Raw genomic sequence first — 15,526 nt, 5'->3', positions numbered from 1 at the left:
CATCTGAAGAGAGACATTCTTGAACCATCCTGGACATCGTAAGCTCGGTTACATCGTTTTTAATCCTCGTGAAGAACAGCCAAAATTTTTCACCCGGTGCGTTCGTAGGGGCGGTTACATTTGATGTACTGGTTTGTTTAGTCCCATGCAACAATTGCGGCGAAGAGAGCGGCGAGGATCGTGCTATCGGAGGGTGCAGGTTCAGGCTGGCAAATGATTCATCAGTCGCTTTTGCGATTGAAGCGTTCGAAAGATTCTCCTGAATGATTCCGATTTGGCGTTTCAGCTCACAAATTTCCTTATCATAGTTCATCTTCTCATCCATCGGAGTAGCTTTCGGGTTATCCACCTTTTCTGGAGGAATAGCAGACTTCGATTTTGTATTCAAAATACGTTCATTTCTCATCTCGCGCATTAGCGGGGTGCACTGGTTGCAAAGCCACCAAATATTAGGAGTAGATCGGCAACAAGAAACTATCTCATGATGTAGTTTTGCGCAAATGATATGAAATACATTGTGGCAGAAACCTTCACAAGCAACGCTGTCAGCATCTCTCTCGATCGGTGTGGTGCATTGTTTGCATATCGGTCGATTGTTTCCACTTCTATTATCAGCCATTCTGATCATCAAAAACTTGCGTTTTCGACTTCGGTGCAAAGTCAGTAGTGAGTATTATTTCTCTTCGTTTTCTGCAATACTTGATATTTTCTCGAAAACTTTAATGCGAACGATGAAAACACACAACTAGTCAATCAAACGCACATTTGAATGAATTAACGGAAACACGTTTACTAGCGAATTCTAGAATTAATCACAGCGCAACAAGAGACATCTTACGTACTCAGTCACAACACAACAGATATCAGATTCAATTCCTGCATTCAGCCTTCTTATTGTAGGCCTTCCTATGTACTTATAGTAAATATATACTTGTACACATATAAAATATTAAAAAAAACAACTTGCACGGCTAGTTATTTCTGAGGGAGGTAATGGGTTGTGATGTGAAACATGAAAAATACTCCTCATAAATAGAACAAATGCATCAAATGACCTCCTAATCTGATAAGTAACAAATTATTCTGCTAAGCTATCGATGTTTGGTTATCTTAAATAGCTTAATTTACTTAAATTGCAATAAAATATAACAAATTTCATACAAATCTGGTAAAAGTTCATAACTATCTACTAATACTAATGCACAGTCGTCAATAGCATACCTTCTATAGCTGTCAATATACTTAGACCGTGCATTGCACATATATTTTTGCAATCAAGCTTCGCTTTTGGAATCTATTAATATTAGCATTAGCATTCAGCATTTCGCACAAATTTGTAGGTGGTACAGTCCTAGACAATTGTATGAGGGTTGCCTCCTTCCCGTCCGTTAGGGGTCATGCACAAATTACGTCACGCTCTAAGGGGGGAGGGGGTCAAGCCAAGCGTGACAAGCCTTACAAAATTTTCGGAGGACTCATACAAAAAACGTGACAAAGGGGATGGGTCGAAAAAGTTGAAATTTAGCGTGACATAATTTGTGTATCATCCCTTACCAAAGTCTGAAATTTGGGACTTACCTTCTAACTCTTAGACAAGATTGACGCATCCTTCAATAATCAAAAACTGTCCTGGCCACGTCCTTGTAAAAACTGGGGAATGGGAAAGGATGATTGATTGGACACCTACTTAAGAAAGATGCAGATAACTCTACAACCTCTCATAGGTGTTACGGGATGTTGTGGACTGTTGATGGAAAAGGTAGTGCCATACACACTTAATCGTAGAATTTGCCACAAAAATCAGAAAACATATTTTTTACTGAATTTCGGCAAAACGCATCTGTCAAAACCGGAAAAAAACAGAGCTGCAGTTATCAACACGTGCTCGGATTGTATTGAAACGTTCTTCGGAAGAGCGCCTACATGTAAGTATTTACATAATTTATTGTATTATGGCATATAATTTTGCCTATAAATTAATCATTCATTCGATTCAGCAATAATTAAAGCCTTTTTTACATTTTTAGGAAGTGGTCGTGTCGTTACTTGGTATTTGCTTTAAACGGAAAAGCCCAACATTCCTCATATTAAGTAAAAAGTGAGATGTTTACAATGGCGGCGGTATATACTTTTTCAACGCAACAAAACATTTAGTTTCAATAAATTTGTCTTTATTATTAAAAATTTTGTGTTGCTTTTTCTTCTTGTTCTTCTTCCAATCGAAAAATAATCATTTGCCGAATTTTGGTAAAAGTGTGCCGAGATTTTGGCAAAGGACTACCGATCTCTCGTCGAATTTTGACAGCTGGGTTGATTTAACATTTTACAGCACAATCGGCACTTCGAACTTTTACCGAGATTTTCGCCGAAATCTCAGCTGTTGGGTTCTCGGCGATTATTTTTACCGGCCTCTGCGAAACAAATTAAGTGTGTAGGATACGTTCGGTAGACGTTCTGGCCGACAAATAGTTAATATTCACGCATTGTGATCATGTGCTGCAGATCAGAACAAACTCACCAAATTACTTTTTCGAAACTCCTCTGCAATCAGTCGCTCCTCTAGCAATGAACACTACATAACATAAACGGACACGCTTATTTAAGCCGTAACTTATGTCGAATTCGTTTTTGAACCCAGGTTGGAACTGGCGCAACCCGTTCTGAATCACAGTTTCAACCCCAACCCGATTCAGGTTCGACCGGACTACAATTTGTTTGACGTTTGTTTGTTTATGTGTTGATCACCGACCCAGTTCCTAAAAACGAAAACGACATTAGTACTGCCTATTAAAATGCACGCACCGCGTGAAAAATCGATAAAAAAAACTTCCATCTTTAACCGAGCATGCAAAAACTATTCAATTTTTAACTCAATGTACCTTGACACTTGAGATCATGTTTGACGTTCGCTTAGTCGACAAAAATACCACAGGGGTTCAACTTTTTAACACCAGGGGTTGTTCCTTTCTGGTATTTCGGAAGAAACACGGAAAACAAAATACAAGCAAAATTTGAGTTTAAACCAAGGGGTGTGACAAAATTTAAAAAAAACTTAAAAAAATGTTTTTTGGACTTAAACTATCGGAAAATATAAGAAAATTGAATAAACATATGTTTTTGACCTAAACTTAAGCGTTTGGCACTGAAATTGGGGCAGGGCTTTAGGACCCTATTACCGGCTTCAGTTCAAACAAAACAACCATAACTGAACATTAGTAGTTTCAAATTAGTTAACTGAAATACCGGTTATTAGATTGCGGTGTGAACCTAATAAAAAATAGCGAATGGAGAAACCACGATTAAGTGTGTAAATTGCAGCTTGTGCGTCATTGTTTCTTGGGATATATAAGCATACACAGCTTACATAGCATACATAGCTTTATATTGCAGATTCGAACATTCCTTAATCTTAACTTAACATTACAACATTGGGAATAATTATTTTTATTTTTTCTGCGACGAACTAGATTTTGTGTTAGATATCTATTGGTCGTGGCCTTTTTTTGTCAAAATTAAATCGTTCTGTAATATTTTGAATCAATAGTTTTCAACTAACCATTTCAAGACATTGGCCAGACAAAGCACCCCCCCCATAAATGAGCACGTGGTTTACCCCTAAGGACTCCCACCCAACCCCTTCAGCGCTATGAAATTTGTGAATGTGCCCTAAATTGAGAGGAGAGGATAGATATCTGAAGTTAACCATTCTGTATGGGAATACGGCTTTGGATAATTTCATATGTCCGATAGTGTATAATATTTCCAATCAATTCACACATAAATCGGCAGTTAAAAGCAAGCATTATTAATGTCACTATTTGCGTGAGTTTACGGTGCCGTCAATGCAGAGAGCATTCACAAATTTCAAAACGCTCAAATGGGTGAATGTCTTTCTGGTGTTAACGGTCATACAAAAACAGTAGAATTTTATTACAAAAAACGTTACCTTGAGAAGATTCAAATATAATTCCCTCTGTTTGTCTAGACTCCCCCTCTGTCATGCATTTCCAATACCTTATACAAGCTCTGTTCATTGAAAAGAGGTTTTTTTCATATTGGCACTTACGTCGACTATGCGCAAATAGGCAGTAGATTTGAGTGATTTTTAATTTCATAAATGTATGTGCTTTCAAGTTTATATCAAATATTTCTATGTCAAAATGGAGAGTGCTTCCTATTATACTGTCAGTTTCATTTTTTAGGGTTATCAGACCGCAGCCAAAAGTGCAGCGAGTGCACTTATTTGTTTACAAGCGGAATCTTCGTTCATAAACGTCATCCTTGCTCATTAATTTTCTGTAAACTTTTCTTTCAACAATTATTTTCTAATTTAGTGTAATAAATATTGTATTGTAACCATGAGTGCGTTAAATTTGAAACATTATCCCGATGTGTGTCGTGTGTGCCTGAAGGCTGATTCCGGTGCAATGCATTCCGTAGCCGAAGACTTCAAAGTGATTCCGTTGAAGGTCCAAACCTTCTTGGATGAAGTTACCTTCCGAATTCAAGAGGTGAGTTTGATGATAAGTATATGCAGGGCTGGTAGCAGACCTCTTTTTAGAGACTTGGTGTAAGTCTATTTTAACCGAAACGAGATCTCTGAGGTGATGTCCATTGCTTGAAAGACAACAGATTTCTATAGAAATTTCTATGCGTCTTCTCTAAAGGTTCTTTAGAAATTCCTTCATACATTCCTCAAGAAAGAGCTACAGGGACTTATCCACGGATGATTCCAGAAATTCCTCTATAAACTTATCAGAATGTTTTGTAGGTTTCCTTCGATACATGTAACGATTTCATTAAGATATCTTGAAGCAATTCTTCCAGTGGAACAATGCTATTATAATCCATTGTTCTGAAATTCCGCTGGGTAATAATTCTTACAGTAATGTCTCCAGTTGTTACTCCAGGCAATCTTTCAAAGAGAAAAGGGCTTATTCCAAAGTTTGTATTGGAAAAAGCTGTTCAGTTTTTTTAAGTACAATTATTGCTCTAGAAGTCCCTACGCTGTTTGTCGTCAATTCTATTCTAAACTATTTTAAAATAAAATTCCTTCAATTATTTCTGAACAATTTGTTTTATAAATTGCTCAAGGAATTCCTTCAGCAAATCTAGTAGGACTTTTGCTGGATTAATCCATAAATTCATACACGGATTTTCTAGAATTTCATACACGAATTACTAGTGTGGTTACTTTCGTAGTTTCTGAGTAATTATTGTGAATTCTCCTTGGCTTCAATTAACCCTCTCTTTCCCATGGTAGCACAGGTGATCCACCGATTTTCGACGAACGCTAACTAAAGCGAATTGCTACGATTACCTTAATAATGATTGGAATAAACTTATACGCTCATTAAATGAGCGTATAAGTTTATTCCAATCATTATTAAGGTAATCGTAGCAATTTTGTCTCATCAAACATCGAAATAAGTGACCTAAGTGTCAAACTATTGAAAAACAATCAAAAAATTTGATGAAGATTTTGAATAATATTTGCAACAACTTTTGTTCAAGCACTTTTTTTAGAAACCCCATTTTGACAGTTAAATTGTCGAACAAAGCTGTGGGAAAGAAAGGGTTAAAATTTTCAATTAGGAAATGTTACAGAGCTAATGCTGGTGCTTCCTCCCATTATCATGTTTTTCTTTTGCGATTATGCCCAAGGTTTTCCAGGGTACATCCAGAAAACCCTGCAGGACATTATCCAGGATATCATCGTTTTTTTTTCGAATACAGTAGTTAATAAGGTATTCCTCCAGAAATATTATCAGATTCACGTTGTGGGGAAAAATATTGACAATTCTCTGGAACATTTCATTGACAAATTCCAAGAGGACTGAATTTAACTGAAATAAATCTAATTTCTAAAAAAATCCCTAGAGTTTTCATTATAGTAATTTCTGGAGATATGTAGTCGTAGTGTCATGAAGAATTTCCAAAAATATCTTTAAAATAATGTTAGAGAAATGTCCAGCAAGATTCTCTGATAATATACATTATATCGCCTGGTCCATTGTTGGTTCCTGTTCGGTCTCTTTTTTCGAGCAAAAGGTCTCTGAAGTCCCTATTTTCAAGACACTTAATCCCTACCAGCATTGCATATGGTTTTAGATTAAATTTGTTTTAATGTTGGTCCTTTCCAGCACAAGGTTGAAGATATCCCGAAAGCATTGTGCGACGCCTGTTGGGAACAGTTGACAAGTTTTGCAGTTTTCCGTAGCAGACTGCTCCTGACGACCCGATTTTTGGAAGCCTTGGTAGATGTGAAACATTCCGACTCGGAACCAATTAAGATTCTTTTCAAGGATAAAGAGGACGAACTAAAGGCACTTTTCAAAGAGCTTTCGCTGTGCAATAAATCTGAACCACGAGTCGAAGATGTCCTGCATGCATTGGAAGAGAGCAAGTTGATGAACCGCCAATCGTTTGTTAAAACAGAAAAAATTGAAAGCCCTGAATCGGATGATGGCGATATGCATGATGGCGCGGACAGCGATTATCCTGATGATTCCGGAAACGAGAAAGTAATCAAACCAGAAATAGTTTACACAGACGATAATTCCTCCGATGATGAACCTCTGGTGAAGAAGAAAAAGGCCAAACCTAAGTCCACTAAAACTGCTCCGCAAACCGGCGAACGGAAGCGAGTAGGCCGTCCAAGAATTCACCCGTTTGGAAAGATTCTGCCAGAGCCGTGGTCGTGCGAAAAGTGTGCGTTTACCACGAAATTACGAAACTCTGTTGCTCGCCATCAGAAAGTGCACGAAAAGCGGGAAAATCGCATATTTCCCTGTGAGATATGTGGGATGGCTTTCAAGACCAAGGTCGAGATGCGAAAGCATGGTTCAACGCATCCGGAGAACCAGTTCATTTGCGAAATGTGCGGCAGCACGCTCAAAAGTCCCGAATCGCTCCGAATACACATGGAAAGGCATAGCAACGTGACGCAAAAGCTCACTTGTGAGTACTGCCCGTATACGACGCCACACTTCCAGAATATGAAATCGCACATGAATACCCACAGCAGTACGGCGGAAAGCTTCAAGAAGGAGTGCGAAGTGTGCAAAGCCACGTTCAGAAGGTGAGTGAAAACCGATCAGTTTTCAAAGTACTTTTAAGCTGTCCTAGGTTAAGCTTAAGTACAGCTGGTCTATTTCTAGAGATTTGGTCACTTTTAACCCGTATAGTGAAAGCAATAAAAGCCCCTGAGTGAAAGCAAAAAAAAAACTACTCCCACCGCGAAGCGAATACTTAACGGATTTCAATTATTTTTTGTCAGTATACTCGTACACATATCTAGTTCCTCCTAAGAGTGGCTAAAGGAACTTCGGATTGTTCCTGTGGTTTGAGGTATTCCGGTAGATCAGTGGATCAGGTCTGGTGGAAAGTATGCATTATTTTTTACCCCTGTAGGTAAGCAAATTACAAGTCACATATAGTTTCTGGAATCGACTATAATGTGGCTACTATATCAAAGAATTTTAAGAAAAACGCATCAGTGTAAACCTTTTGAGAAACAATTGAATTGGATAGAGGTTCCCCGCGACACTTCAGACACTGTGAATTGATCATTTTTTGTCTTAACATCTGTGTCAAGTTTATAGAAATTCCATTTTGTAAACCATTGTGTTTAATACCTCTACTTTTCGAGAATTGAACGGTTTAGTATCCAACAAATCTATAGTCGGTTCATTCCTGGCATCCGGTACATTCTAAACGGTCCAAAACATTCCAGATATAATGTTGAATATCAGATCTTTATGCAAATTTAAATGATTGTCATTGCAAATAAACAAAGATAATTTGACATATCCCAAAAAAATAGCCCTTTTCTATCCGACCCGACCCAGTATCTCACCGGAATAACTCCGGCCACAGGAACATTCCCAAGTTCCATAGTAATATTATATAGGTTATTTTTTCTTTAGAGACACTTCTGCGATAATTCCAAAAAATCTTCCGGTATTTTCTCTCAGATTGCTTGAGGAAAAGCTTCAAGAATGGTTCTACTGAATTTTTGTTCGGTAGATTTCTTGGATGAGTGGAGAATTTTTTTTTTTTTTTTTTTTTTAAAGGTGAAAAGGCACTCCGTGCTCGTGGCCAATACTGTGCCGGAATCAGGTGATCTGTAGCTTCTTTACCGATACAGATCTATTTTTAACTTATTTATATTTACATCAACTTTCACTCTCTCCTACTCTTTTTACTCTCACACCGAGCAGGTAGAAGAGAGCTCTGTTGTTAGTGAGGCTAGCTGCCTGTGAAGAGGGTCAGTTTGTCTCAGTCACCATCTGATACTGACGGAGGATGAATGTGCTCCTCAAAGCACGGTCCTCCGTGAGGCGTCTTCTGGTGGCTGGACGGGTTTTTTGTGGAGGGGCTGGGAATCGAACCCATGACCTTCCGCTTATGAAGCGAAAGCGTAACCTCAAGGCTACAGACCCCTAGTAGTGGAGAAATTTGTGGAAGAAACTCTTAAAGATACCACTGGATGATTTACAACAGAGAGTCTACCTTTATTTTTAGAGCATTCCCAGAAAATATCAGTTGAGGTATCAGCGTTGGACTCAAACGTTTTTAATATAGGCATGTCAAATGATTCTAGGAAATCATGGTCCAATCAAGATCAAGTTTATTATAAGAAAATGTGTTTGCGTAGAAAAACACATCCTTCAAATATGTACGCCTTTTTGAAAAAATATAAATGTTTGAAAACCAATAAAAAAAAGTTGATGTAGGGTAATTCGCCAAATGTCGAACGGTTAAGATAGACGTTTTCATGTAATTTTATTTTAAATGTTTAAAATTATGATAGGAAGCTTGCTAAAAAATCACTAAACAGTGTAGACGATTGTTTAACATTGTTTCTGTTACGTTTTTAATGCAGTGCTTAAGATAAATGGTCTAAAAAATAATATATTTAAAAAGATAGCTTTATTATACCCAATTGTTGAACGGGACCCTAACGAAAGGCGGAGACACGAAAGGCGGAATCACAAAAGGCGGAAACTTAAAAGGCAGATTAACTTAGACGTGTAACAAAAGGCGGAAAATAGCATAAGGCATAATCTAAAAAGGCGGAAACATTCAAAAACGATTTTTAAATGCTTACTTTAGCTTCCATACAATAATTAGACTGAGCTGTTTAGGTTCCTATTCATATCAGCGTTTTCAAAATCACTAAGCGGACTTAGAATTTCTTTTGAAAAATGGTGGTTTTTGTTTTTCAATTTATGTGTAGGTATTAGCCAAATTATTACATAGATGATAGGTAAATACCATCCAATGCCCTCCATTACGCTGCGGTGCCACTATAACCAAGAAATATCTTCTCGCATACACCCGTCGTCTTTTTCTATTTGTTTTATTTATTGTCGCCTGTTTCAGCCTTAGGTTTGCGCTAAATTTTCGATAAATCTAGCCAATATTGTTGCTTTTTCTTCTTGTCACTACGCCCCCACTGAGACACAGTCTGCTTCTCAGCTTAGAGTTCAATGAGCACTTCCACCGTTATTAGCTAATAGCTTTCTTTGTCAAAGTTGTCATTTTCGCATTCTTATATCGTGTAATTCTACGTCATTAGCCAGAAAGGCACTTGCTCGAACGAAACATTAGCCCGAATGATGGACATAGTCTGTTCTTTGAAAAAAAATATATATAATACATTATCAGTGATTTGTCCTTCTTTTAATCATCGGCTATTCTTTCTGTACTTATCACCTGGAGAATTTGTGGCGCCACAAATCACTTAAGAGCCATTTGAAATTTAGTATATTAAAAAACCGAATTTAGTACTATACCATTTAATTCCACTAGAGTTTGTATCCTTTGACAGATACGCGTATTTCGACCTCAACTGTAAGGCCGTCTTCAGTGTCGTGTACTAGACTCGACTCCCAGTCAGCAGGAAAACTCTTCAACACCTGCTGTGGCGAACGCTTGTAAGGAACAATAGCGTAAGGTGGAAACATGTACCCATTTGCCTCGAAGGTGAACAATACAGTGATGTTTTTCTTTGAGTCTGCTTGTTGAACCAGGTACACGTTTCGGTTTCCTTTAGAAACAATAACTGATTTCGTCACTAGGTCGAATAGAAACATGGTTTCGTCTCCGTTCAATACCCTACGGGGATCTTTCAGAATATCAGATAGGTTGTTCTCGGTAATTTATCTTCCGATATGTCGGAACCATTTTCTGATATCTGCTTCGGAAACTGTCGCTGCAGCACGGATTATGTTTTCTGGTTTACATTGACAGTGCATCATTGGCTCCACGGCGTTTCATGAAGAGCTCCAGCTATTTATATCCTGTAAATAGACGTGTTTCAGTAAAGAAACATGAATGAAATGAAGACGCATTATACTACCGGGAGTGTTCTCCTTGAAAACCGTAACCCGTTGCGCAGAATCCAGAAACGATTTGACCTTCGAAAACAAAGCATCTTTCGTACAGGGAAAGCCGCGCCTCTCCATCTCCTTTATCCAACTTGCAAGTTTGCACTCCTCGTCGGTTGTGAGAACAGGGTTAAGTCCGCGAGGCACTTTCCCTGACCACTTTGGGCTGAGACGGAATTGAGGTTAGACTCCAGATACTGTTTCTGCTTCGACCGTTTTCGGGAAGCAGGTTCAGCAGCCTGTTCTTATAGTAAATAAATTATATAAAACAGTTCTGTAGTTGTTCGTTTGGCAATTATTTTTGTATATTTTAACCTTGTGATCGGTATCCATTGTTAAAAACACTTTACGATGCGTAGGTAATCTCGACTATGATGTAAATAAACAAACGGTGATGGCATGGATGCCAGAAATAGTTAAATTCGAAAATAGAGTCAGACTTACAAATCGACATTGATTTAAAACGAAACGACGGAAAGCAGCAAACAAATAAATAAAATTTAATATTGTTAAGTTTTTTTTAATAACACATAAAATTTCAAAATTTGTTATGAGTTTGTCATAAAAATAAACAGTATGAATTATCACCTCTTTTATTTTATTCTATCCAAATCTTGCTTGACAAATGTCTAAGATGTAGATCATGCTAACAGCGTCCATATGGTTGGAAATCCCCAGAAAATATTGTATGATTATTATTATCGTTATAACGTGTCATACAAAACGCAAGATTGTCGAAGATTTTCAAAATAAAAATCATCACTCTGAGCAGGTCGTAGTCTAACTGTGGTGTAACACGGCAAAATTCAATAGAGTAAAGTAAAAGCAAATTTAAAAATTTGATATGCAATCAGTTTTTGAATGCGGAAGTAAAACGGTCAACATTTGGCGACAATCGTTCAACATTAGGTTTAGATGGGTTATGTATGTGTTCAACAATTGGGTATAAAGCTATCTTTTTAAATATATTATTTTTTATAACATTTTTCTTAAGCACTGCATTAAAAATGTAACAAAAACAATGTTAAACAATCGTCTACACTGTTTAGTGCTTTTTTAGCAAGCTTCCTATCATAATTCACATTTAAAATCAAATTACATGAAAACGTCTGTCTTAACCGTTCGACATTTGGCGAATTACCCTATGCCTTATTGCACTGGCGCAATGTTCCGAACAAAATTGGTTCGAGTCCAATTGCTCGTCTCTTCTCTCGTTCTACTCGATGTGGTGTGCTCTGATTTAATGATTGAGCTTTATGCAAACAATATTTCAATCGTTCGTTCATGGCTCATGACATTAAATATTCACTACAATTCACTGTGGGATGAAAAAGGAATAAAAATGACTGAAGTCACTAATTCCATGATGACGCGCAAAAAATAAATGTGCGGTAAAAATACCATTTTAGGGGGTTAACTTAAGCGTTCGCACCGGAAATTTTCAGCAGACCAGAAATGCGCTTGATTTGCCATGTCTTCTTCTTATTGGCATTACGTCCTCACTGGGTCAGAGCCTGCTCCTCATCTTAGTGTTCTTATGAGCACTTTCACAGTTATTAACTGAGAGCTTTCTTTGCCAAAACTGCAATTTTCACATTCGTATATCGTACAATGATACACTTCTTCTTTCTGGCGTTACGTCCCAACTGGGACAAAACCTGCTTCTCAGATTAGTGTTCTTATGAGCACTTCCACAGTTATTAACTGAGAGCTTTCTTTGCCGATTGGCCATTTTTGCATGTGCATATCGTGTGGCAAGTAAGAAGATACTCTATGCCCTGGGAATCGAGAAAATTTCCTTTACGAAAAGATCCTCGACCAGCGGGATTCGAACCCACGACCCTCAGCATGGTCATGCTGAATAGCTGCGCGTTTACCGCTACGGCTATCTGGGCCCCAATGATGCACTATGCCCAGGGAAATCAAGGAAATTTCATTTAAGAAAAGATCCTAGACCGAGGGAATCGAATCCAGACACCTTCAGCATGGCTCTGCTTTGTAGCCACGGATTCTAACCACTCGGCTAAGGAAGGCCCCATGTCTGTAGTCGAAATCAGATTGTTGAATACGGTTTCTGTCAAATGTACCAGAAATGTGGTGAGAGGTACTATAAACATTTGTTGTAATTTGTTCTGAAATTTCATGGTAATTTTAAGAATGGGCGTAGTGAGCTAACATAGTAGTTTTAACAACAGAATTTTTCACCGTGTACAAATAGAGACATGTATTAAAATAATAACCAAGTCTCTTCAAAGAGATTTGTAACAAGCTCTGAAAAAAAGCTACCGTGCCGGTACCATATTCTGAACGCTTAAGAAAATCTGAAGATAATGGCTTATGTAAAAGAAGAGGTTTTCTTTTTTATCGTCGGTATTGACTACCTTCGCATGTGCTAAATATATATTTTAACTTATGGCTCGATATTGGTTGCATAATCATAAGGGATCAGTCAGACGATTTATTTTTGAAAACCTTGTCCATGTTCTTTATTCTGAACAGTCAATAAGGAAGTGTTCCTAATTATAGACAGCAATAAATCCATATGTATAAAACAAAAGCAATGATATTTATTAATGGTTTATAACAGCAGTTCAAAGAGGCAATCTATTAGCAATTCTCCAGGCCTTTTAAGCGGACCTGATCGCTTCCTTTGCTGTTTAGATCGGGATCCGATTGTATACCATTTCGCGGTTTGTCATTTCGCGGTTTGTCATTTCGCGGTACGACGTTTCGCGGTTAGTACCATTTGGCGGCATGTCATTTCGAGGTCATTACCATTTCGCGGTGTACCGTTTCGCGGTTTGGACCGAGATGTTTCATCTAACTTAACAGTGCAATTTGAAGGACTGCCTGTGTTCAAAAGAAGGGTAAATCACCGATGAAAACATTATTAGTGATAATGCCAACAATTTTCAGTTCAACTCGTAGGAAAAACCACACCGCGAAATGGTATAGACCGCGAAATGGTACTAATCGCAAGACGGTAAGGGCCCATTCACAAAATTCATAACGCGTTAGGGGGTGGGTGGGTGTCCGAACGTTGTTACGGGTCATACAAAAATTGTAGAGTATCAATACAAAAAGCATCACGAGGGGGTGGGTGGGTGTCCGAAATGGCCAATTTTAGTGTTATGAAATAAATGAACATGCCCTAAACCGCAAAATGATACAAACCGCGAAATGGTACACCGCGAAATGGTTGACCGCGGAATGGTTTACCGCGAAATGTCGGACAACCCGGGATCCATCTCGAAATATCCGGATGTCGGTACAAAAACAACTGAATCCATTTTCTTCCCGGAATGTTATTTGGAAAGTCACTTGATTTTCCGGAAAGAACCATGTACTGACCTACCAATATTCTTAAGCGGCTTGTGTCGATGGAAAAGTTAGATTTAGCTGACCGGATAATCCGATATGCGATCCTCATCTTCTTCCGACAATATGGTTGGTTTTCTTGGACGGTTATGTATAGTAGATTTTTCCCCTTGGAGTATAGAATACTGACAGCAATTCCGTATAGACCTGCCGTGCTTCTAGTCGAAAACCCCTTCCTGACAAGAGTAATAGCCCTCTCCAGCTTCCACGGGTCGTGTACGGTGATTCTTTTTTTCCGCGGCATATCTGTTCATAATAAGGATCAATCAACAACATTTGGAGCCGATCTTTGAACACTTGATTAATCAGAGATTGCAGGCAGTAGCGCCAAATATTTGTAAATAATATGAAGATATATTCTTACCGGTCAGTTTTCAGCAGCTACGAATGTAATTTGATTATATTGTCAACCCAAAATTAAGCAAATGTTTTGACCGGCGTCTTAGTGCACAGGCTTAGCGGCCATGTTTTTTTTCACGTTTGTCCAAGTCCGAACTTCATTTTTCGTCAAATCACGTGAAATATTGCCAAAATAAATCTGTGCCTTGGATATACGATAAGAAAATATGTAGCTGATGTATGTTATATAAGTTTTTGTGCAAAAATTTGAATTAGAAGATTGAAATCATTAAGTTTGTCGTAAACTGTTCAGAATATGGAACTGTCTATAATATGGAGCTCGCACGGTACCAGCCCTAAGAGTATGATTCCTTATTATTCATTCCGCAGCACACATCTTCTGAACCGTCATATGGAGACGCACGGCGAGGAACGAAAGTACGCCTGTACGGAATGTCCGGCGCGATTTAAAACCAGAAACGCCCTCCGAGGCCATCGTAATTGTGTTCACTTGGTTATTCGCTACCCGTGTGAATATTGCGAGAAACGATTCGATCAGAAACTGACGCTGCGCGATCACACAGAACGAGTTCACAATGTAAGGAAGCTCAGCGTCTATTGGCGCTCAACTTTCAATCCTAAGACGTAATATTTTGTTCTTTTGTAGATTCAAGCCAACTTCCCGTGCGACATCTGCTTGCTGACGGTCTACAGCCAGGAAAAGCTGGACCTTCACCGACTGCGGCATGAAAATCCGAAACCTTTGGAGTGCGGAGTTTGTCTAACGATACATCCCAGCCAGGAAGCGTTCGATGCTCACCTTTGCATCAGCTATCGGGAGGACTATTTCTGCTGTGCCAGAGACTACCGGAACTACGCACAGTTAAATCGGCACATGTGGGCCAAGCATGGCATCAAGACCAATTTCCGGGTGAAGCCCATCCCGGGAGTTTTGGTTGGGCAGCTGAGGAGAACGCGTAAACGTTTGATACGGTGCCGCAAGTGTGACATCACGTTCCCCACCAAAGCACTAAAGCTGCAACACCTGATCGAGTGCAACAGTGGAACACAAAACAATGATGAAACCTATAGATACGATGCCTAATTAAATGTTCTTTCTGAGTTAAACGATTGCTTGTTGTATTGAAGTCCTTTATTGACAAAAATCACTTTCACATCAGGCAATAGAAAATGCCGCGTATGTTTGACCACTCTAATGGAAGCTTGCCCTCTGTGGTCTGTGAAGAGTTGCAATCCGGCTAGACTCTTGGAACAGATGCCATTTAACTGTTTTAGAGTAGAGTAACTGTACACGTTTTCAGGATTCGTTCAGGATCAAATCCCTCCAGATAGCTAGCAGGCAGTTGTTTTTTTTTCCATATCAATAAGCGGTGCTCACTGCTGTGAAAAGTTCG

The 15,526-nt window shown here is 38.6% G+C and overlaps 2 protein-coding genes across 2 annotated transcripts in view; one reads left to right on the top strand and one right to left on the bottom strand.

Annotated features, from left to right (window-relative positions):
* Positions 1-2,670, bottom strand: part of LOC5575894 (zinc finger protein 836) — a 38,529-nt gene extending 35,859 nt beyond the window's left edge. Inside the window, exon 1 of the mRNA XM_021841605.1 lies at positions 2,519-2,670. The gene's annotated coding sequence lies outside the window, so the exon portion shown is untranslated. The remainder of the gene's footprint in view (positions 1-2,518) is intronic.
* A 1,580-nt stretch (positions 2,671-4,250) lies between these two features.
* Positions 4,251-15,239, top strand: LOC5574913 (PR domain zinc finger protein 5). Its single transcript, XM_021841604.1, has 4 exons — positions 4,251-4,511; positions 6,144-7,081; positions 14,502-14,709; positions 14,779-15,239. Exons 1-4 carry the CDS (start codon positions 4,359-4,361, stop codon positions 15,214-15,216), a joined length of 1,737 nt encoding a protein of 578 aa, XP_021697296.1. The 5' UTR covers positions 4,251-4,358; the 3' UTR covers positions 15,217-15,239.
* The last annotated feature ends 287 nt before the right edge of the window (positions 15,240-15,526 follow it).

The sequence above is a fragment of the Aedes aegypti genome, chromosome 2 (assembly GCF_002204515.2).
Source record: "Aedes aegypti strain LVP_AGWG chromosome 2, AaegL5.0 Primary Assembly, whole genome shotgun sequence".
Taxonomy (NCBI): domain Eukaryota; kingdom Metazoa; phylum Arthropoda; class Insecta; order Diptera; family Culicidae; genus Aedes; species Aedes aegypti.
This window is presented reverse-complemented; position numbering and strand designations above follow the sequence as displayed.

What these genes read in the sequence shown, in the direction of transcription:
- LOC5574913 (XM_021841604.1), top strand. Translation starts at nt 4,359, where the DNA reads ATGAGTGCGTTAAATTTGAAACATTATCCCGATGTGTGTCGTGTGTGC. An exon ending in TGCAAAGCCACGTTCAGAAG is followed by an intron (nt 7,082 to 14,501) that starts GTGAGTGAAAAC and finishes TTCATTCCGCAG; the next exon opens with CACACATCTTCTGAACCGTC. An exon ending in ACACAGAACGAGTTCACAAT is followed by an intron (nt 14,710 to 14,778) that starts GTAAGGAAGCTC and finishes GTTCTTTTGTAG; the next exon opens with ATTCAAGCCAACTTCCCGTG.